The sequence below is a fragment of the Musa acuminata genome, chromosome BXJ1-4, assembly GCF_036884655.1.
Source record: "Musa acuminata AAA Group cultivar baxijiao chromosome BXJ1-4, Cavendish_Baxijiao_AAA, whole genome shotgun sequence".
NCBI classification, from domain to species: Eukaryota; Viridiplantae; Streptophyta; class Magnoliopsida; order Zingiberales; family Musaceae; genus Musa; species Musa acuminata.
Genome location: NC_088330.1, coordinates 41550308 through 41571123, shown reverse-complemented (window position 1 = coordinate 41571123; position 20816 = coordinate 41550308). Strand labels below are relative to the sequence as shown.

At 40.7% G+C, this 20816-nt stretch overlaps 3 protein-coding genes across 4 annotated transcripts; all 3 read right to left on the bottom strand.

Annotated features, from left to right (window-relative positions):
* Positions 1 to 241: 241 nt before the first annotated feature.
* On the bottom strand, positions 242 to 6568 carry LOC135671297 (uncharacterized). 2 transcript variants are annotated; one of them, XM_065179369.1, is made up of 6 exons: positions 5903 to 6061; positions 5340 to 5575; positions 5007 to 5265; positions 1099 to 1278; positions 801 to 956; positions 242 to 709 (listed from the first exon to the last, which is right to left on the bottom strand). In XM_065179369.1, exons 1-6 carry the CDS (start codon positions 5948 to 5950, stop codon positions 536 to 538), a joined length of 1053 nt encoding a protein of 350 aa, XP_065035441.1. In that variant the 5' UTR covers positions 5951 to 6061; the 3' UTR covers positions 242 to 535. The 2 variants fall into 2 exon arrangements, with proteins under 2 accessions (XP_065035441.1, XP_065035442.1); XM_065179370.1 differs by lacking the exon at positions 5903 to 6061 and adding an exon at positions 6075 to 6568 and having other exon boundaries at positions 243 to 709.
* Positions 6569 to 7014: 446 nt separating this feature from the next.
* On the bottom strand, positions 7015 to 10348 carry LOC103982552 (ABC transporter G family member STR2-like). The gene is made up of 3 exons (XM_009399512.3): positions 8939 to 10348; positions 8163 to 8867; positions 7015 to 8110 (listed from the first exon to the last, which is right to left on the bottom strand). The coding sequence occupies exons 1-3, from the start codon at positions 9461 to 9463 to the stop codon at positions 7142 to 7144; spliced, it is 2199 nt and encodes a 732-aa protein (XP_009397787.2). The 5' UTR covers positions 9464 to 10348; the 3' UTR covers positions 7015 to 7141.
* A 194-nt stretch (positions 10349 to 10542) lies between these two features.
* LOC135671322 (secretory carrier-associated membrane protein 2-like) lies at positions 10543 to 19514 on the bottom strand. The gene is made up of 13 exons (XM_065179371.1): positions 19286 to 19514; positions 17290 to 17349; positions 17004 to 17120; positions 16628 to 16690; positions 14606 to 14639; positions 14380 to 14502; positions 13970 to 14032; positions 13771 to 13864; positions 13431 to 13476; positions 13258 to 13325; positions 11900 to 11948; positions 11293 to 11358; positions 10543 to 10976 (listed from the first exon to the last, which is right to left on the bottom strand). Exons 1-13 carry the CDS (start codon positions 19346 to 19348, stop codon positions 10890 to 10892), a joined length of 933 nt encoding a protein of 310 aa, XP_065035443.1. The 5' UTR covers positions 19349 to 19514; the 3' UTR covers positions 10543 to 10889.
* Between the last annotated feature and the right edge of the window lie 1302 nt (positions 19515 to 20816).

Genomic DNA, 20816 nt, shown 5'->3' with positions numbered 1-20816 from the left:
GACCTCTTTGGAGGCAGTGATGAGATCTCAACCAAGAAAAATCAACATTGATGAGTCTCATTTCTACATAAAATGTTGGCTAATATCTTCTTTATGTTCTTACGGTTCTTTGGTTTTCGGGAAACAATTCCGCATTGATGATTAATCTTCTAATTAGGACTGCACAAGCAAGTATTCATCATCCATAGCCAAAAGAACACGCACCGCAATCAATCGCAAGATAGTAGTATGCACCTAAATTTGACACCAATCTTCATTAACGTCAGATAAGAATTAAAATGATTTACAGCTAAGTAAATCACATAGAACAAAGGACATAAAAAAGATCTGTTAGAATGAAAGAACCAAAATTTGCCCAACAACTTTTGTTGATGGATGTCACAAAAAAATATTTGTTAGAATGAAAGAACCAAAATTTGCCCTACAACTTTTGTTGATGGATGTGGCGACCCCTTGTGTAAGAGAAGAAAAAATAAAAAAAATCAAGTTATTTACAACAACAACAATAACAACACAGGTGATTATATATATGTTGCTACACACCGTAGTCCGTGTTTACGAAGCTCTCGTATTCTGTTCCCTTGAGGGCAGCATGAACGGCATCCCAGTTCTCGATCTGATCAGACAATGGCTTATTGTGGATCTTGACATGGCGGCTGAAAAGTTTCTGTCGGGGTAGTTTCAGAAACTCTAGAACATCCATCAGCTTCTGCGGAAACCAAACCCATCTACAGTTATATGAGGGCTTGAACTACAGCATGTTACTGATACTTTGAAACGCACAAGAGTCGAGAACTCACAGTCGTGTTGTTGACGAGATCCTCGTAGTAGAGAAGAATATGGCAGGAGCTCTTGAAGTAACCTAGGGCTTCAGAAGCCCAGTTATCTGTATGCTTTAGCTCAGGGATCAACAATGTCGTATTGATTGTGGGCTTGTATTGAGCTAGTACATCAGCCTGCATGCCACAAAAATAACAAATTTCAAGATCTTGCATGTATGCTTATCCACTATGGCAGGTTTGAGTCTGTCTCAATGGTCTCAAAAGTTTTATGCAAGAACATTTTTCGAGTGGAAGTAATACACATCAAGAACATAACCTCATCCTTGGAATGTACATGAGCTTTATGGGTCCCATTTAGCTGCTTGGCATCCCGATCATGAGTATTTGCGAGTACTGAAACCAGACGACGAAGTAGATTTCTTCTGAAGAGAAGTATTACAGAAACCCCTCTCTTCTTGAAGTATTCAATAATCTCTTCATGGTGTTGCATGAGACCCTAGACAACAGAAAAGCACAAGAATTAGTCTAATCAAAAGTTCAAACTGAATACATATTAATTATATGCAAAAGAACAATTAAAATAGTGTGCCATTTTTATCACTATTTACTTCGGTAGAAGACATTTACAAACAAGAAAATTAGGTAAGTAAATTGGAAGATGCATCACATGGAACTCTAGAAATCCGGAAAAAGTATCATTTCCATCAACTTTTTATTTTTTCAATAAGATGCGATAGTTAAATTATAGCCAGAATGTTAATAGAACAACTATTTTGCAGAATGCAGCATAGAAAAAGGACTAATTACACTATTCTTTTAGAGCAGCAATAAAATTCAATTCTCAGATCAGAACTAAAACAGACAAAAACATTAAATAATCTAAAGAGGGAGTTTGAAATAAGAATCCAAAGGGGTGAAAATCATTGACACAAGTGTATTCCCTCAGCCTCATGCTGGTGCTTATCGAGGAATCGTCCAAGATACAATCTGGAGTTAGATTTTCCTGCACACACATACGTAGAAAATCGAATGGACAGTCCACACCAATGACTAGAAAATCAAAAGAATATCGAAAGGAATCGAAAATCCGAAAAGTGAAATTCGGTGAAGAAAAGAAATTGTGCCATCAAATGTGTAAAATGGCCAAGTAAAGAAGGGCTTAATTACATTTTCAGGCAAATCAAGGACTACCACATGGCAACATGCAAATGTGCCATGTGGAACACTGCATGCTTACTAGGCAGCAACAATGGGAAGAAGGCAAAACTTGCCTCATTATTGCACAGTGCAAAGCATTGTGTCCTATGCGCGATGAGTCGGGTCACACATGGAAACCAACCAAGAAAAAGTTACAAGAGAACAGGCAAGGAAAAAATTTTAATTTTAGTAGCTTTCTTTTGAACAAACATATTGATAAGGCTCTAAAGGAAAAACACTAAAATTATAATTTTGCTCTTGCCTTTTATCCCTTGTGCGTGACTTTTTCTTAGCTAATTTCCACGCATGACATGGCCCATTGTGTGTGGTGCATGACACTATCCAATGAGGCAAGTTGTGCTGTGTGATGAGGCAAGTTTTGCCTTTTCTTCCCCATGCAATGTGCCACATGACAAACTCACATGACATCCCTGATTGGACCAAAAATCTATTTAAACCCCCTTTACTAAGCTATTTTACACAATTGATGACAACTTTTTTTCTTTTCGTCCAATCTTCACTTTCCAACTTTTCTATTCCTTCAAACATTCTTTCCATTTTCTGGATACTAATCCATCAGTCCAATTCTCCACGTATGTGCATGCAGGAGTCAATCCCGGTTATATCTTGGATGACTCCCCGAAGGGAGCCAATACGAGGCCGATAGAATACGCTTAGGACAATAATTTAGATTCTTATTTCTAAATTCTAACTACCTCTTCAGATTATTTCACCTCTTTACCTACTTTAGATCTAATCGGATGATTAAATTTTATTCCTGCTCTAACATATTTTGCAAATAGGAGCAATCATTAAAACAATAAATCCTTTCTGACATATTGGTTAGAAGTTTCTAAAGAAGTGCAACTTGCGGCCTTCATTTTCTAACAAGTCTGGAAGTAAAAACTAAAAGGCAACAGCAAGAATTATTGCATCATTTTAGGGAACATACCAAAGTTAAACTTTAAGGTCGACCACCTAGCTTTCATAAGTATACAATAGAACAGAAAAAGGAGTATGATTCTTCGTATCATACATCAATGTTATAGATGTAAAGTGATTACTCCGAAATAAAATATAGCAATTTGGTAGACGATATCCAAGAGCATTACAATTACGTAAAATGTTGAGCTATGACAAGATTACTAACCGCACTAGAATTTTGGAGTCCATTACTGTCAATCCTAGGTTATAGCTATTATCTAAGAAATTTAATAAAATGCATGAGCAGCTTAGATATACATTGGTTCACCAAGGAACATAACTCAAATCCAATAAAGGGCCTAAAGGATCCAAATCTAAATATGATTAAAGGAATTGCTTCAAACAGACCTATCACCACCTACTATTCTTTCCTCTTCCACTTCCTCCCTCTCTGCTTTGCACGAGGATCAAACAATAGAACCTTAAAACTTGTCCATATATATATATATATATATATATATATATATATATATATATATATATATATATATATATATATATATATATATATATAATGCTGAACATAGTACGTAATGAATAAATCACCATATTGCTCATTTCTCTCCAATCATGAAGCAGAATTCTCATCTGTAATTAGTTGGACATTTCCTTCAAGAACAACAACACTGATAAGCCAAAATGTCCCAACTATTTAATGTCGGTGACATGGACCTTTATTCATAATTTTTGGTAAGATCTTCTTAGATCCCCTTACCACTTTTCGTACAACTACAATTGATTATCTTACCGTCTTCTAACTATAGCACATATCCGTATCTTTTAAAGGATTCTTCCTCAGTTTTCTTTCTATCAAAGTATTCACTAACAAAACTATTTTCTATTTTTCCTAGTAACTCAATATTTCATCTCCACATCACAATATCACAAACCTTTTGTACATGGTGCTTTTTAGTTGCCCAGTTCTCAAAATCTAGCACCAAACTCAAAGGTAGCATACTTTAAACTGCTATACTTCATTAGAAAAGCCTCTCTGAATTTAATCCAACTATTTGGTCAATTATAGTGGAACCATCATGACAAATGTGCTGGACAGCTACATAGCAACCAAGGGTGTTCAAGGCACTTGATTAAAAACAGGGGTCATGCCTGATGCTAAAATCCCTCGAATGGACTTCAAAACGAAGCATTTTATGTTACAGAATACGCTTCAGTCCCTTCTCATACTCTTTAGAAAACCCACCAAAATAGAGCATAGGCATGGTGTACAGGTGGGTACGGAAGAAAGGCAAGGAAGCCATGATAAGATGAAAATGAGGGATTTTCCATGTATTTGGTGAGTCCGGGGAAGATAAAAGTGGAAAGGCAAGAAAAGAACAAGTTTCGTCACGGCTCCTACATGGGTACCTCCTCCTTATGTTATGTTACTTATTTATTTAATAATTTTTCCCTTCATTTCTAGAATAAACAAGAAAAAATAAAGGGCTTACAACTCATAATACAGATGAAAAACAGTTGGGCACAATCCGAGATCAAATTAAAACTGAGTTATATTGCAGCCCAGGTTCCGTATGGCCTACTATATCACTAGCCATGATTACCAAAGAACCTGCTATGTCATTTACCATAAGCTTGAAATATCATGCATGCATGTATCTCACAGTTTATCATTTCAAAATGCAACAGCTGCCACCATAACCTTTTTCTTAAATCAAGCTCTACCATGGGAATGGTAAAAATATAATACATAACTATAAACCCACATCTCCAAATTTGTATGATTGCACCACATACAATATATTCCTTCATAAGAACCACAGGTATGATGGTAGGAGAAACACTAAAATGGAAGGGCAATCGGGGTAACAATAAAAAACATGTCTAATCAATCTCTACAATATATATTTTGCTGATCTAAAAAAAAAGAACTAATTACGTATCAAAAAAGGCCCAAAAAGTTGTTTTGGAAATGTTATATTGATACAATAAGTAGCCAGAATAAATAAGCCTGAGTTGTAGGCAGTGATCTAGATCCACATCAAACATTATCGAAAGAAAGGTTCTATTTTAAGATAGAGAGTTTACCTGATTAAGCATCCACTTGAGGCCAACAGCTGCGGTACATTCATTTTTAGAAGCACTACTATACCAATCCAAATTGTAGATTTTATCTAGTGTCTTTGTGATAGTCGAAATGTTACTTCTCCTTTCTTTCACAGAGAAAATTTCACCATTAGAGCTGACATTAACATGACTGTTTAACAATGTTTCAAACCACCCACTTCCAGACCTCTGCATCGATAGAATAGCAAAGAACCTAACCGGCGTGCAAGCACATTCTTCCCTGCAATATAAATAGAATGTTCACTATATATGCACCTGATTTGAAAGCTTTTCACAGCCAATCTAACTCCATACCTACTGTAACTAATGGGCTCTGGATAATGCATATAACGAAGCTCGGACTTTGGGATGCTAGGATCACGGCAAGTTTGCCTTGTTGATTTTACCTTCATTTGATTAGGTGTGACTAGGAGCACTCTCTGCTTTAGACATAGGGAGCATATATAGATGCCGCTGATCATGATCAACCCCAATACAGCCATCCACAACCCAAGAGGATATTTCTTTTGAGGCTTAATGACTAGGGAGTCCTGCACGCCCACAGGAAAACCATTTCAATAAGGTTGCACGCATTGTCCATGAATCCTGAAGCTAATCTGGAAACTTGATCTACCTTCCATGTGATCTTTTCTTGAAACGAGAGCTTAAATCCAGAAAGTAATCATATACGACATGAGACAGTCCAACAAGAATAAATCAAAAGGTGGACCGGACAAATCGAATAATCCTCAAATAACAAATATAAAAACAACCATAGGCATTGAAACAAACAATGTTATATTTCTTCGTTTGATGTATCCAAAGAGAAGCTGAAAACCAGAAAAATATAATATTTGTATCAAGAAACATAGACTTACCAACTTTGGCAAAGCATACGGTAAAACCATCAAAGATCCGAGTTTCATCTCAAAATAGAACGTCTTCCTCTTTTACCTTCTAAGCTACCACCATCAGCAAACGGGCGAAGAGGAATGGAAAGGAGAAAAAGAAAGGAACGAAGCACCAATGGTCAGAGACGGGAAGAATCACCTTGTGTAAAAAGCAGCAGTCGTCCACCACCATCTTTCCCTTTGCCTCCGCCCCCTCCTCTGTCCCCAAATCTATTTCAAGAAAAGACCTCCTCCTCCACGCCCATCACCTCCTCCCGTCCTCCGCTCCCCTTTCTTCCACCGTCAAGAACCAAATCCCGCTCCTAGGGTTAGCTTTTACTTCCTATTCCTGCCCCTCATTTTCTTGCTCCAGATCAAAAGCAAGTTTCCTTTGTCGTCCTTTTCATTCTTTTTTTGGTACCCCTTTCCCTCTCTCCTCCTTCCTCTGGATTCCAAATGCTGCGCCTCCACCGAAAGAGACCATGAGACGGGAACCTCTTAATTATAGTAAACATTCATTCAAAATCAGAACTTTATGCTCACACACTCTCCATACCACGCTGCTTTCTCGGTCAAATGGGGAACTCGAGGAAGGGGAATGACAAGATTTCTTATTCTATCGATTTCCAGCAATTCCTACCTAATACTCCAATGCTAAATCCCCCCCGTAGCGGATGAACGGATGCGATCGCACCCATCTTGAGGTCGATCGCATCACAACGGTGCCGTACGCAGTCGGAAGTAGATGGAATTGTGTTGCCCGTTTCGGTGGTAGTTGACACATCAGGAAACGATCTTAATCGCATGTCCTCATCCGGATTTCTAAATAGATATTTCATAAAATATTATGGATTTATAAGCTAAATTTATGAGGTAAGTATGTCATCATCATTATTATGTACGAAATCTATGGGAGGTGAGATTTCAAATATGAGACAGATGGGCCCAAATCGGTCGCTGCTGCAGCAGAACCAAACAAAAGCGGTCAGAATCCGTACTGTGAGGTAATTAATTGGAGAGCCAATCACACTGTAAAGTGTGAGGTCAACGGTGCGTCGCTGCAAATGTTACAGTTTGACTTTGTTCTTCTCGATGCACTCTGTACTATGATTCTTCTCGTGTAATAAATAATTAATCGAAATCAAGATGAAAGATAAGATTCATGGAATTCAAATGGTTGGTACGATGAAATCGATGAAGTGAGAACGACGAAGGTTATCTGCGACTTCACGACCTCAGGTTCCTGGACGCAAAGCGGAGGATGAGGTAGAAGAACATCCGATAGAGCACCGCCCAGCCGACGAGGTAGAGAACCATCTTCCACTTGTATGACTCTGAGGTGCTGATGGATAGCTGACGCAGGACGTCGGCGCCGGTCACGGAGCGGTTCTCGAAGGGGTCGTGAAAGAAGACGCGGTCCCTCACGAACTCGTTCGTCAGCAGGCCTTCGTATGTGTACTTGAGGGTGGAGATGGTGTTCATCCATTTCCACCCGTTTGGGATGCTGGTGCGGCTGATGAAGTAGCCGCAGAAGAGGAAGAAGAGGGCCGTGAACGCGATGACCACCGCGTAGCCCAGGATGAAGCTGGGGACGACGGAGCTGACGAAGACCACGAAGGAGTTGGTGGCGAGCAGGGAGGCGTAGAGCATGATGAGGAAGTAGTGGAAGTCGCCGTGGAGGCGGAGGGCGAACCAGACGATCCCGGCGTAGGTGGCGGCCTGCAGCAGGAGGAAAGGGAGGTAGGTGACGAGACCGGCGATGGTGTAGGAGGAGGCGCGGTAGGCGTTGTGGGACGTCTCGCGCACGAAGATGAAACGCTCCTGGATGAAGGCCGGGACGGCGTCGTTGGAGGAGAAGAAGAAGAGGCAGACGGTGAAGATGAAGAAGCTGAGGCGGTTGGAGACGCCCTGGAGGTCGTCCTTGGGCCTCAGGAACATGGTGGCCATCATAAAGCCCATGACGGTGAGCACCATCTGACGGGAAAGGAACAGCTCGGGGGTGCGCCGGATGTTGATGAAGTTGCGCCGCATCAGCGTCCACGCCTCTGCCGAGTAGGAATTGGCAAACTTGGGAAGGCCTCGCAGGCCACGGGCGGTGTGCCGGCCGCACTCATCCAAGTTCGGGGACAGGTAGTCCTCCTCGTTGACCGTGTACTCGCTGTGCGGGGTCGACGACCTCGACCGGATCTCATTGGAGTACTCCGGCGACAAACTGCAGCGGCAGCAGCATCGATGAGCCATATTGCATGTATGTAATGTAGGAAACGAGAGAGACGACTCGCCTCCGCTGATGCTGTGGCTTCCGATGCCGTAGCCTGTCCATGATCACGCTGCCGCTATGGCTGCCGCCCCACGGGGATCTGGATGAGGACCAGGGGCTCCGAAGGCTGTGGTCGAACTCATCTGGCCCTCGACGTTGTCCGTCGCCTGCGGCGGACCATTCCCCTGCTGCTTGGTGGACTGTCGAGATGGAATGGTGGTCGCCGTCGTTGGAGACGCGAGGCGGCTTCAGCCCGGTGAGGCAGAAGTCGGCCAGCGCCTCCACGCCGAGCCCCGACTGATCGTATTCCTGGATCACGTCAAGGAGGTACTCGACGGCGTTCTCGCCGCTGGGGACCTTGCGGCCCATGCGGCTGAGATGGCCGCCCACGTCCTGAGGGGCTCCCATGAACATGAGCTGTCCGCGGGCGAGGACGATGAGGTGGTCGAGCAGCATCAGGATGCGGTGGGACGGCTGGTGAATGGTGAGGATGACGGTGCTCCCGGACCGCGCGATGTGGAACACCCGCTCGATCACGCTGTGGGCGCTGGTGGAGTCGAGCCCCGACGTGGGCTCGTCCAGGAACAGCAGCGCCGGCCCGTGGATGATGTCCACGCCGATCGATACCCGCCGCCGCTCGCCTCCCGACACCCCGCGCGTGCCTTCGTCGCCGATATACGTGTTCCTCGACGACTGCAAGCAGAACAAGTTACACGTAGAGACAGAGAGGGGCAAAGGTGTTCGACCAATCCACATATGTATACCGTCAAACCGAGTTGCTCTATGAGCTGCTCCACCCGTTGCTTCTTCTGCGAGCGAGGGATTGAGCCGAGGCGGAAGTCGGCGGCGAACATAAACGTCTCGTAGACGGTGAGCATGGGGAACAGGCGGTCGTCCTGCATGACGTAGGCCGAGACGCGCTTGATGAGGCCGGGGCTCATCTCCTCGCCGTCGAGGGACACCCTCCCCTTAAGGCTGCCGCTCGCGATCCGGCCGGCCAGGCCGTCGAGGAAGGTGGACTTGCCGGCGCCGCTCGGGCCCATGACGGCCGTGATGCGCCCCTTGGGCGCGTACCCGGTGATCCGGCGGAGCAGGTCCACCTCCTGCGTCTCCCACCCCCCGCCCACCTTCTGCTTCTTGCTCACGGTGTACGTCAGCTCGGAGAACTCGAGGCCCCCGGTGAAGACCGCCGGCGGGGCGATGTCGATCGCGGTCTCGTGGTGGTGAATGGCCATCCCCTCTTCGTTCCTCACTGCGGAAGAGGACTGGGCTCCTCCCTCCCTGCGCATGCCGATGGGACTTATAGATCGGAGGAAGGAGACGAGGAATTCAGCACTCTCCGAACGATGCTGTCGTCACCCATCGTAGAGGTCGTTCGCGAATTCGTTTGTTTCGATACTGCACACGGAGTTTGTATCGGATAAACCCGCCCCCCCCATTCGATTCCATCGTCTTCGTCGTCGTCGTCTTCTTCCTGACGTTGTTATTTTCTTATCGTCTTCTCTCCGTCCTGTGACAGCGTTAAGCCAAGTCCCAAGATGGTGTGGCGTCTGTTGGTGGCTACAAGCCGGAGCAAGAAACAACCATTGCATAAGCCACATCGAACTTAGCATCAGATGCGGTCGTCCAAAGGAAGACTGCTTAGATTTCGGATGGCATGTGTCTACCAGAAGAAAGCAACAGGGGAGGGGAGATTTTTATTATGGAAGGTGATACATCCGACAACTACGAGACCAAAACTTGAGATGGTGATGATAGTGCACGCAGGATATACGAGGGCCGCCTCCTCCTTATTCGACTCCTCCTCCTGAGGGAGCAACAAACTAGGATAGAGAAGCGGCTCGTGTGAGGCGGCCGAAGGAAGCGGAGCGGGTGGCATGGGAGAGGAAGGCCGAGACGGAGTGAAGTAGCCCCACTGCGATGGCCATCTTTACCTGACCTCGCTTGGGGATGGGGCGGGCCGAGCGAAGGCGCTTGCCACGCCTCGTCCCCTGGCCGACGTAACTGCTACTCATTCTCGGTTGCTAAGCTCTCTTTTCACTCTTTAACTGAGTTGGATAGGAGGAAGAAGAGGAGAGGCCACCTTATATACAGAGATGAGGAGGAAGACGAGCAACTAATGAAGAAAATGTGTGCATCGACAGAGCACGAAGCCGTCCAACTGTTAGCAAGGTTTAGTTAGTGAGGTGTGGTGACTTTGGATGCACAGCCGCACGTCGCGTGACACGGATCTTACGATAACGTTGTGAGGGCATCAGACGCAGTATAGTATTAATGGTCACCGGCACACGGAGCTTTGTGCTGTGGGAATCTTGATAGGAAGTGCACATCAACAATGGAAAAGATTAAAAATGTGCATTCTGTAGCATTCAACAATAGATGATATATTTCTCCCGAGTAAGAAACAACTGAAAATAAAATGTAACTTGAATTCTGTATCAGACACTGTGATTATATGCTTCCTACGGTTTAAAAGTATAGCTAGCTAAAAGGAAGGAACACACAAAGAAGGAAGATCCGAAAAAAGAAGCTATGCGATACATCATCTCCTTTTTTAACTACAGAGAAACTACAACCCATCTGTTCTGTCCATGATCTACACCAAATGTGCGATGACTGAGAAGAAATAAGACAAGCAGAGTGATGCGATGTGCCAGATCGAGAAGTTTGCTCACCCTATGTGGCTCTGGAGAACCATGATGTCAAGTCCTTCGATCAGATTGCTGCTCTCATAGCACCGCGTGCTGCCTCACGCTTCAGCTCTGCAGCTTTCCCACTCCCTCGGAAGTACATGTATACTTGCTGCAAGAATAGTGAGCAAGTTATGCGTTGTTAACGAGAAGGTGAATAGTATAAGTGTCTCCCTGAATTCTTATTTATCACAGAAAAAAAAAATCATTTCATAACATGAGAATTGACAAATGACAGGTCCTGTTATCACATAAGCAGGATTGCAGCAGCATTATATTATATGAGCAAGATAATGTTCAACTTGATCTCTTAAATCTATGTAGCCATGTTTTAGCACATTCACAAGAAATTAATTCGTAATTGATGTTAAAACAGAGGACAAAACTTTTGAGTACCAACAACTTGAATATAGGTTAAGGAAGATGACCTGAATGACCCAGACGCTGAGCAGTGATTCAAGGCAGAACATTCCAAATCCAATAAAATAGAAGATCTACACACAAAAAAAGAGAATCCTGAGTTAAACAAAGCTACAAAGGAACCAAGAGAAACTGAGCTAGCAAAAAAGAAAAAAAAAAAGTTTCTCAGATTTGAACAGAAATATTTTCACAACTTCTTATTGGCTACCACATGATAAAACAAAAATACAGCTACAAAACCAGTGGTTCATGTTGATCGAGAGATTAAAAGATATTAGCATATATTGTTTACAAACACCTTGGTTATTAATTGATTATGACACCTGGATTTTCTAATGCCTCATCACACCAGGCATACAGCATACTGTGTCAGTGGTTTTTAGCAGGCAAACAATTGACAGGGATAAAGTAGAATCTGTGTCCAGAATGCCATAGCTGGCAACAGTTTGTAAACCAAGTCCTGGTCAGTTGCATTCTGTAGCAAGACTACATAGTACTAATGGAGTACTGAGTGTATGGTTCTATGTGGTCCATGTTTATATGCCCAAAAATATGCTTTCAGGCACCTAAATATACAATTGAGTAATTGCATCTTTCATATAATGTAGAACCTACCCCAACCAAAAGATGATCACCGATGATATCCACTGCTGGCAAAATACCTCTGTAACAGGAACACAAAAAAAAACGCGTTAGCAGACAATTATAATCTTACAATTTAGGAACAGTAATTAATTACAACTGATAACCATCCTTTTTTTTTTTAACCGTTCATTCATTCGTCCTATTTCATTTCGACTTCATTCTTAACCTTGTTTGTAAGAAAACACTGGTTCTCAGACGGTAACATTCAACTCTGCAAGTTATAACTATTTATATATTGAGAGAGAGAGGAGTTTACATTCCATCAGAAGAAGTGGCACATCAGTCGTACAAACCCTGTTCATTAACAGGAGCCTCAAAGCGGAACATCAGCTCTATTGGGTGTCATACACATTAAAGTATGGTCTAGATTTTTTCAATAAAGCAGCCAACATTATCTTATGCATACATAGCAAAATTCATCATGTTTTAATGCTTTTCCAAAGTATGTTATTCATTGTTGAAACCAAAATTCATAATTTCATGTACTGGTCAGTGCTCTGACCATACCAGTGTACCAATTGTCGGTATGCTGGTACATACCAAGTTTTAAAAAAAAATAAAAAAGACCGAAAAACATTAAAATAAATAAATTTCCCACTACAAAACCTGTACTGCCCTGTATATTACAGTACTGGCCAAGTATCAGGCAATACAGTTTATCCTGGTCCATATCAGTAGGTATTGTGAACCTTAATTGAAACATGTTTTTGTAGGTTTGGCAAATTAAAAAAGATATCTGTTGGACATAATATATGATACTCAAATTATATGAAAACTTAGTGTGATATGGACTCTTACATCCACACCATAACTGTGTGTCCAACAATCAGACATTTATCGGTCTCTTCAATTATACTGTTCCAGTATTAGATAATATGTAACAGTACAAGTAGATCTTTTCATGATTGTAACATTTCTTACAAAACCAAAGATATGAGATGTAATTTTTGTAATATCAAGAAGAGTTGAAAATGTAGGTAAAACTGCTATTCAGTTTTATGAACTGAATGAATTGGCACATGCTCTGTATGCCACATACCGTCGGTATGGCACCAAGAGCCATGCCAGCCTACTTCATAAATTTTCTGATACAGCTGCTATTCAGTTGAAATTCACTGTTTCCAAAACATTTTTATTGAAGTCAATAAGCTAAGTACAAAAACACCTCATAAAGTTGGCATTCCAAGACTAATAAGGATAAAATGGACAAGCTCATTTAGTTTCACTGGAGTAAAATCATATAAGAAGTCATGACAGTTTGCTATACGTGCTATATATAAACAACAAAACAAAATAGTGAAAGAAAAGGCATGAACAGATCTACTTACGTCAATGATTTTCCCTTAAAGAAAATTGGAGGAGCCACTGCTGAAAAGATCACAAAACCTATATGAAGCTGCAATAACGATAATTGTGAGTAGATAAAGGCACAAGGAATACTTCTCTCCCAGAAGATGATACCTCAGGAATCTAAAAGTACACAGATTAAAAAATAACTTACCACATAAAACAAGAAAAACCATCCAAACTTTAAAGCACTTTCAGTCCTATAAGACATAGACAAACGCCATGTAAGTTTGTAAACTCTTAACAATGTTTATGATGCTGTTATAGTGCAGTACATAACTAGCATCATGCCTGAACTGAATCTGGCAAAAGCATAATACAGGTCAACATGGGCAGGTATGAAAAGTGAGCTGGTCTACAATCTACAAACAGTAAAAATAGCTAGGAGCACGAGCATGGCATGCCATATTTCTATTTGTGTTATGTGATACACAGATGTATGATCAAAGTTCAATTCATAAGACTTTAGAAGCAAATACACAAAAGTATAATACCTCATGGCACGATAAAGAGGTCTATACCACAAGACATAAGCTCCTGGGACACCTGCAATAAAGTAGATGATGGCAAGTAACCAGATCTTTACCCCTGGCCAAAAAGCAAGCAAAATTAGCTTCATTGTGGTAATGAGGAAATTCACTATGCAGGGCAAAATAGTGTTAAATACAGGACAAGGTCAAACTTTATGATTACCTTCCCCCTTAATCCAAGCTGCTGTAACGGCTATTATATTCCAAAAGAGGCATGCAAATAACCCTGAAAAAAGTCTAAATTGTGAAGTTTCATGCTTTAAACATCAACAAATTAAATCAGTGTTATTTTGAGTTATATAAACCTATACCATATACGTAATTTTGATTCTTGTTTCAGGAATCACATTCACCAACACATACTAGGTAAACAATTAGGTATAACCCTAATTAAAATGCATGATCCAAGAGATATCTTGTGAGTACACTTTGACTATACATCCAGAATGCCTAGCTAACAGATTCCCACTTTGTAACTATAGATTTATAAGTTCAACCGAAGCAAGAGAATGCTTCCAAAACAGTAAAGCAATTGATAGAACATTTAAAAAAAGTGTAGAAGTTGAAACATACCTAGCAATGATGCAAATGCAAAGTACTGCAATCTCTGTACGTGGATAGGAATCTCATTTGCAATATCATGATGAATAATGGGAAAAAAAGGCGGCCAATTTTTTTCTTCTATTACAATACCAGCTGAAAAAGCAGGAAAAAAAAATCACATTAACAAGGATGAAGTTATCTGCTAAATGAGAAAAATAAGAAATCAGTGTCTACAAATAAGAAGCCGAGATGTTACCCCGGGCTGCAGCCTCTTCTCTACGTTTAAGTTCCTACAAGACGGAAATAATGAATGAGCAATAAAGATATAGCAAACTAAAATAGAAACAAGAATCACTGGGAGAGAAACCAGCAGTTGTCAAATACTGGGTATGGATGGAGCCTGTTTCTATCATGGTCAAGAAACTAACATATAGCATGAATGTTCTGTAGAAACATAAACTAAATAGTTTCCACATAATACAGTTTCATAGTTCATGAAAAACCCCAATCAGTTTCTATGTAATGGGATGCTCATTACCAAAATATATAACTAAAGAACTTAAAGTCATATGCCTAGAGAATTTAAACAATATATCAGCTTAGAAATTGTCCAAAATGGTATCCATTATCCATCAGGCCCTGCTACATTCTGCGCTTGAAGAACTCTTTCAGTAACCCACCAGTTACCTAGACTTCGATATGACATCTTCTAATTACTTTTTTTACTTTCAACTTTTATGGGGCACATTTATGTCCTAAGGTTATGTGTCCCACCCACAAATAGCCTTTACTGCAGCCATTAGTATGGAGAAAGATTTGTGACACAGATTTTTAAAATTGGTTCTGATAATAATTGCCATGCCTCACTACAAACCAGACCATAAACTAGATGACGCCAAGCACAACAACATTACATGAAATTTATCAACTTTGTAAATGAAAGCTGTCAAGAAAATCCTTATATCATAAATACCACGTTGAGAAGATCATGGATACCATATTCAAAAAGTTAGATTGGATATTAAGCACCAGCATTCGGGACTGTTAATGTAGCCAACTCCTTGATTTGTGTTTCTAAATTGTATTTCTAAATTATACATACTATATTTGTATCAAGGTTCGTCGTACCATGACATACCGCTCGGTACAGGCACTATGTACCAATCCAATAGAAAACCGGAATCGGCAGTACATCAGTATGGTCCCATGAACCATATGTCAGTATGTTCGGTATGGTTCGGTACGTGCCATACCGACAGCTACTCAGTACACCGATACGGACTGATAAGGTGAACCATGATTGTATAATATAAGAGTTAAAACAAATGGCATGGAAAATCCGGGGCAGGGAATTGCAGCATACATTTATTTCAATGCTTCTATTCATCAAGGATTCTCTTTGCTAATGGACTTGACAAATGCAACAAGATAAATACAATTATAACCCAGTTATTCTACTAAATTCATGTTAGGGCAAAAGATCATATTACATTTGTTCTCTAACATTATATTTGAATTCAAATGGACATCTTATCTAACTAATACCATGACGAGTTACTATTGCATATATTACTATCACTGGTATTAGTTAATGAACAACAATATCCTTCTTGTTTCTTAACATATATACTGCTAGTTAAAGGAACAAAGAATCAAGTGCGTACGCCAGGATGTATTTCTAGTGCCATTTCTACTTCGTACTTTAGTTTCTTAAATAGCAAGATCTCAGGATACTCATGAAAGCAAACGATCATAAATGTCAGGCACACCTCAGAAAAATATGAACCGTAACAAATTGTATCCTGTCATACTGTATAACTTGCAAATCAGGTATGCATCATAAAGTTTCATAATATATTTGGCTTTGACATCTTATGATGCTCACAGACATACAAGGTCATAAAGAAAAAATGTGTCAATTTTTTTCTTTCTACTTAAATATGCCCGACATGTAATATAATTTCATTTGAAAATTAGAAAAATTATACTTGCAATTGTGAAATTCAAGCAACAACAATCATTAAGCTCCAAATGGCTCCATATCTAGCAGGCAAGATATGCTTGCTTTCCCTACTTTGCTCCAATTGTCAATATGATTCTTATACAACAAAGTCAACACAACACAGCACACCACATAATGAAGGCATGATGATAACCTTAAGCTGCACCAACATACTTATGCTTCAGAACACAGACACAAGTAAGAGACAAGATTAGGTAAAATTGAAGCTTCTAGACTATTTGCAAAAGTTGCATGCATCAGATTTCAATGATATACCTTTTCCTTCTTATTTAGTTCGGCCTCCTTGGCTTGTAGTTCCTTCTCCTTTTTCCTCACGTCCTACATGAAAAGAGAAGGAGGAGAGCATAATCAAGACTACAACAAGAGAATCCAATACACACACACAATAAATCAATTGAGATTATGTCATCAATAAGGTTGCAACCATTAGAACAAAACTCCCTGCAACTCCACATACCAATACTAGATCAAATGATCCGGCCATGGTAAAGTATTTGTAGCATATTTGAAAGCAAAAGGAAGCCTACAGCTAGAAACAAGCTAACTTGTTGTCCTTGTTAATTAGACTCTGTGTAGCAATGGACTGGTCTGATCTCATTGTTAATATAGCTTACTGAAAATTTGCACAAACCTTTGCTGTATCAAGAGGAATATCAATAGTTGCACTGCGGTCATTGTAGAAATCAGCAGGTTCTGGAGGAAGTGGTGAAAGCCTGGAATTTGATGCAGGAGGAACAGTTGCTGGATTCTGCAGAGTTGGAATAAGATATTGGTGAAGTCAAACGACACAAAATGGAAAACAGCTAGCAAAACAACATTGCAACTGATTTAGTCGAGCAGGTAACTTCTGCATCTCTGGTTCAATCATAAAACCATATAGAATTACCACATGCATGACAATTAAAATAAACTCACACCATGTAGAATGGGCCTCCTCCATAATTTAATCCAGTTGCCTTTCCACGAACTCCAGTGTCCTGCCACAGGAAATAAGAACACAAAATGAATGCTTAGACCAAGGATCATAATTTCGTACCGTACTGGAGTATCGAGTTCAACTCGGTACTGTATGGTACGGTACGGTGTGAGTATACCGAGCGATACACTCTGGCATACCGCTTGGTGTGTGTATGTGTGTGTATAATAAAGTTAAACAAATAAAAATTTAAAAATAAAAAAGGAGCGACGTCGCGTCGTTTCTTCTCCCCACGTGGGTTGAAGAAAACCTCGAAGCCTCAGCGACGTCACTGAGGTTTCTTCACGGGAAGTTTCTTCTCCCTACAAAGCCTCGACGACGTCGCCGAGGTTTCTTATCCCCGTGCGGATTAGGAGAAATTGCCGACGACGTCGAGGTCTCCCCGTGAAGCCTCCATAACGTCGTCAAGGTTTCTTCTCCCCACGCCGAGGCTTCTTCTCCCCGCGCGGATTAGGAGAAGTCGCCGACAACGCCGAGGCCTCATCGCCTTAGACGAGGAGGAGGCGACATCTCATCTGCGGCATCCGGCGAGGGAGGACGACGACGAATCGGGATCGTCGAGAGAGAGCGATGTCGGATCTCTAAGTTCTTCTCCCTTTTCTTCTCCCTCTTCTTCCTTCTCCCTCGGCTAATATCGTCCAATAGCGTGCGGCGACAGTCGAAATCGACCGTCACCGATCGATTTCGAGTGGTAACGGGACGGAAACAGCCCCAATCGACGGTACCGCCTAGTAGCATGCGGTCCGCATACCGGTTTACTAGCGGACTGGTACATACCGCCCGATACGGGAGGTATCATTCAAAATTAAAAACCCAGACTTAGACAATATAGTGGAAAAAACAAAAACAAACAGCAAATTATTTTCAGATATCAAGGCAAGATAAACTTAAAACGATCACGAGGTGAAACACAAAAAAGCTCCTTATGCTACATTCCTATTTTCTTACAAAATATGCCTTTGATTATTTTCTTTAATTTAAGCAGTTCCTTCAAGAGATCAACAGTATTAAATTTTCAGTAGAAAATATCAACCACGAAAGGAAAGACAATGCACCAACCAGAAACATCATCGGTTTTAGCTGCGATCGCTTCATAATATACATTAAGCAGCACATCTCTCAAGCGTAAACAGATATAAGAAACAATTGCCTTAGCGAACAGAAACTATGACAATATTGCTTGATATAGCAGGGCAAATCCTCGCTAGAAAAGCTTCTTTCCAGCTACCAATGCTGATAGTCCCATTAAGGTTCCTCCACAAGTGGGTCAATGTTATTTCCAAATAAGCTTGAATATCAGAATGCACAAGGAAGTCGTTAACCATCAACAATTGCAAGCCCCTATTCCTCCGGAAACCCACCCAATCACTATACAGATTCAACTGCCTCGGCTGAAATTTTTCATAAAGATGGTGTCATCTGAATTTCTCTCTATTCTTTTTCTTAGTTGCTGATGCTTATCCTCATTCTAAAACATGAGAGATAACTCTGTATCAACCATGGATAGCAGCTCATCCACCGAATCGATCTAAACAAGATGACTGGCATCTAATTGGAATCAAACATCTCGAATCAATCAAAACTTCCATTTCATTGCAGATCTAACACAAGCAATAATTTTAACCTAGTAGAATGAGTAATTTCAGCTTGACCGACCCCACACCATCGGATCTAACAAAAACCATTAAGCAGAGGCGCCAAGTGTTTCGCGAAAACCCATCAATCTCTAAAAGTAAAAGCACCAATCTGACAGCAAATAAAAAAAGGAAAAAGAGATAGCAAGAACCTCAGATCTACAAATACCTCGACGAGGGAGAAGAACACGAACCTAATCGGGAACGATCAGATGGACGCCAGGGGCGATCAACACAAAGTCGAACGAGACATAAAGACTTAGAGAGCGAGATGCAAGGGGGGTAATCGAAAACTCGACTCACCGCGAAGGGATTGACTTCCTCCTCCTCCTCGTCGAAGGGGTTGCTGTCGTAACGCCTGGCCATGAGACGGGCGACCGAGGGATCGAGCTCTACGGGAGTAGTGGCAAAGAATTGCGGAGATCTCGAGCTTCACAAGGACGAATCGAAGAGGAGAAGCAGAAGAGGGCTTGCGGCAAGAGTTGGTCTTTTTTCTACGTGGACTCCCCGAAGTCTCCCTTTCTCGATGTCGGGTAGAAAGACACGACTTGCGGGACGAGACGATTTAGTTCCCCTTTTTTTTTTCTTTTCTCCTTAATATTTGTTATTTTATTTTGGCCATATTTCACAGAAAAGCCTATTTTGCCAACCATTTATTCGGTAATATTTGTTATTTTTTTTCTTTTCTCCTTAATATTTGTTATTTTATTTTGGCCATATTTCTCGATGTCCGTTCCTTCTCTTCTTTTTAAGTGAAATCCCAAATGAACCATTTAATCCGAAATTAATAATGTTAATATATTTTTTTTATTCAGTAATCTTAAAATTAAGAATAAAGTATAATAAAATAAAATAAATTCATACTTAAAATTATATATTTATATGTTTTAGATTTTAAATATTAATAATTCTAGAAATTCTAAAGTTCTCGGGAAATAATTTATAAATGTCTAAATAATATTTTTTTTTATTAATTTTATGCCTTTAAATAGATTTTTTTAATTTTGTCTTAGTTCAAGGTATAATCCTTTAGATAAAAATCACTTGAATATCAATATAAAAGATTTTAGGAAGTTTTAATAATACAAAAAAAATAGAAACCTGAGTTATATTGTTTTTGAATGAGATTTACACTTTTTTATATCTATCCAAAAACAATGTAATTCATTCAAAAATTCTTGAAATTTTAAGAGCGATCGAATATATTTTTGTAATCATGGAAATTATGGGGCACTTATGGACATGAGAAAAAAATAATAAAAACAGAGACTTACTTTGTTTAGGAAATTTGCCACTTTCTTTTTTTTCATTTTGTTTCTTCTAATTTACTTTTTTTATTCAAAATTTAAAAGTCATTAGACTTTTTTTTTTTTGTTTACTTAAGTATTATTTTTAGAGGAACGGACAATTGCTTCGAGGAACAAGGAAATCAAACAAGGAACTCATAATGTTTGTGGCGGCTTTGAGGTCAAATGAAGCTAAAGTCAGCGGTCACCCAGCAAAACCCTTCAGGTGAAGAAAGATTAATGAGCCCTGCCAATGTTAGATAGACTAATTCTTCTGAATGGCGGATTAAAATAACCCCCCTTTCTTTGTCCTTTAGCAGTCAAACAAATATGAGGATTCGAAGCTTCTTCCGTGTCGAGGTTTTGTTTCGTGTCAACCAAGATTACTCCCTGGGGGGGTTTCATTCCTTGCTTTTGACTCTGGACATCCTCCTTTTCTTCCACAAGAAGCTGCTGCTGCTGCAAATTCAAGCTCATGGAACTTGCGTGTTGAGAAGAAGGACATGGATCGAATGCAATCCATCATAATATATGTTTTGATTGGGCGA

Excerpts from the sequence above, each read along its gene's own strand:
- LOC103982552 (XM_009399512.3), bottom strand. The coding sequence starts at position 9,463 with ATGCGCAGGGAGGGAGGAGCCCAGTCCTCTTCCGCAGTGAGGAACGAA. Across the intron at positions 8,868-8,938 it reads TAGAGCAACTCGGTTTGACG|TCGTCGAGGAACACGTATAT; the intron begins GTATACATATGT and ends TTCTGCTTGCAG. Across the intron at positions 8,111-8,162 it reads TCGTTTCCTACATTACATAC|TCCAATGAGATCCGGTCGAG; the intron begins ATGCAATATGGC and ends TCGCCGGAGTAC.
- LOC135671297 (XM_065179369.1), bottom strand. The coding sequence starts at position 5,950 with ATGAAACTCGGATCTTTGATGGTTTTACCGTATGCTTTGCCAAAGTTG. Across the intron at positions 5,266-5,339 it reads GAGCCCATTAGTTACAGTAG|GGAAGAATGTGCTTGCACGC; the intron begins GTATGGAGTTAG and ends TTTATATTGCAG. Across the intron at positions 957-1,098 it reads ATGTACATTCCAAGGATGAG|GCTGATGTACTAGCTCAATA; the intron begins GTTATGTTCTTG and ends TGTGGCATGCAG.
- LOC135671322 (XM_065179371.1), bottom strand. The coding sequence starts at position 19,348 with ATGGCCAGGCGTTACGACAGCAACCCCTTCGACGAGGAGGAGGAGGAA. Across the intron at positions 17,350-19,285 it reads AGGAAGTCAATCCCTTCGCG|GACACTGGAGTTCGTGGAAA; the intron begins GTGAGTCGAGTT and ends TTCCTGTGGCAG. Across the intron at positions 17,121-17,289 it reads GAGGAGGCCCATTCTACATG|AATCCAGCAACTGTTCCTCC; the intron begins GTGTGAGTTTAT and ends CCAACTCTGCAG.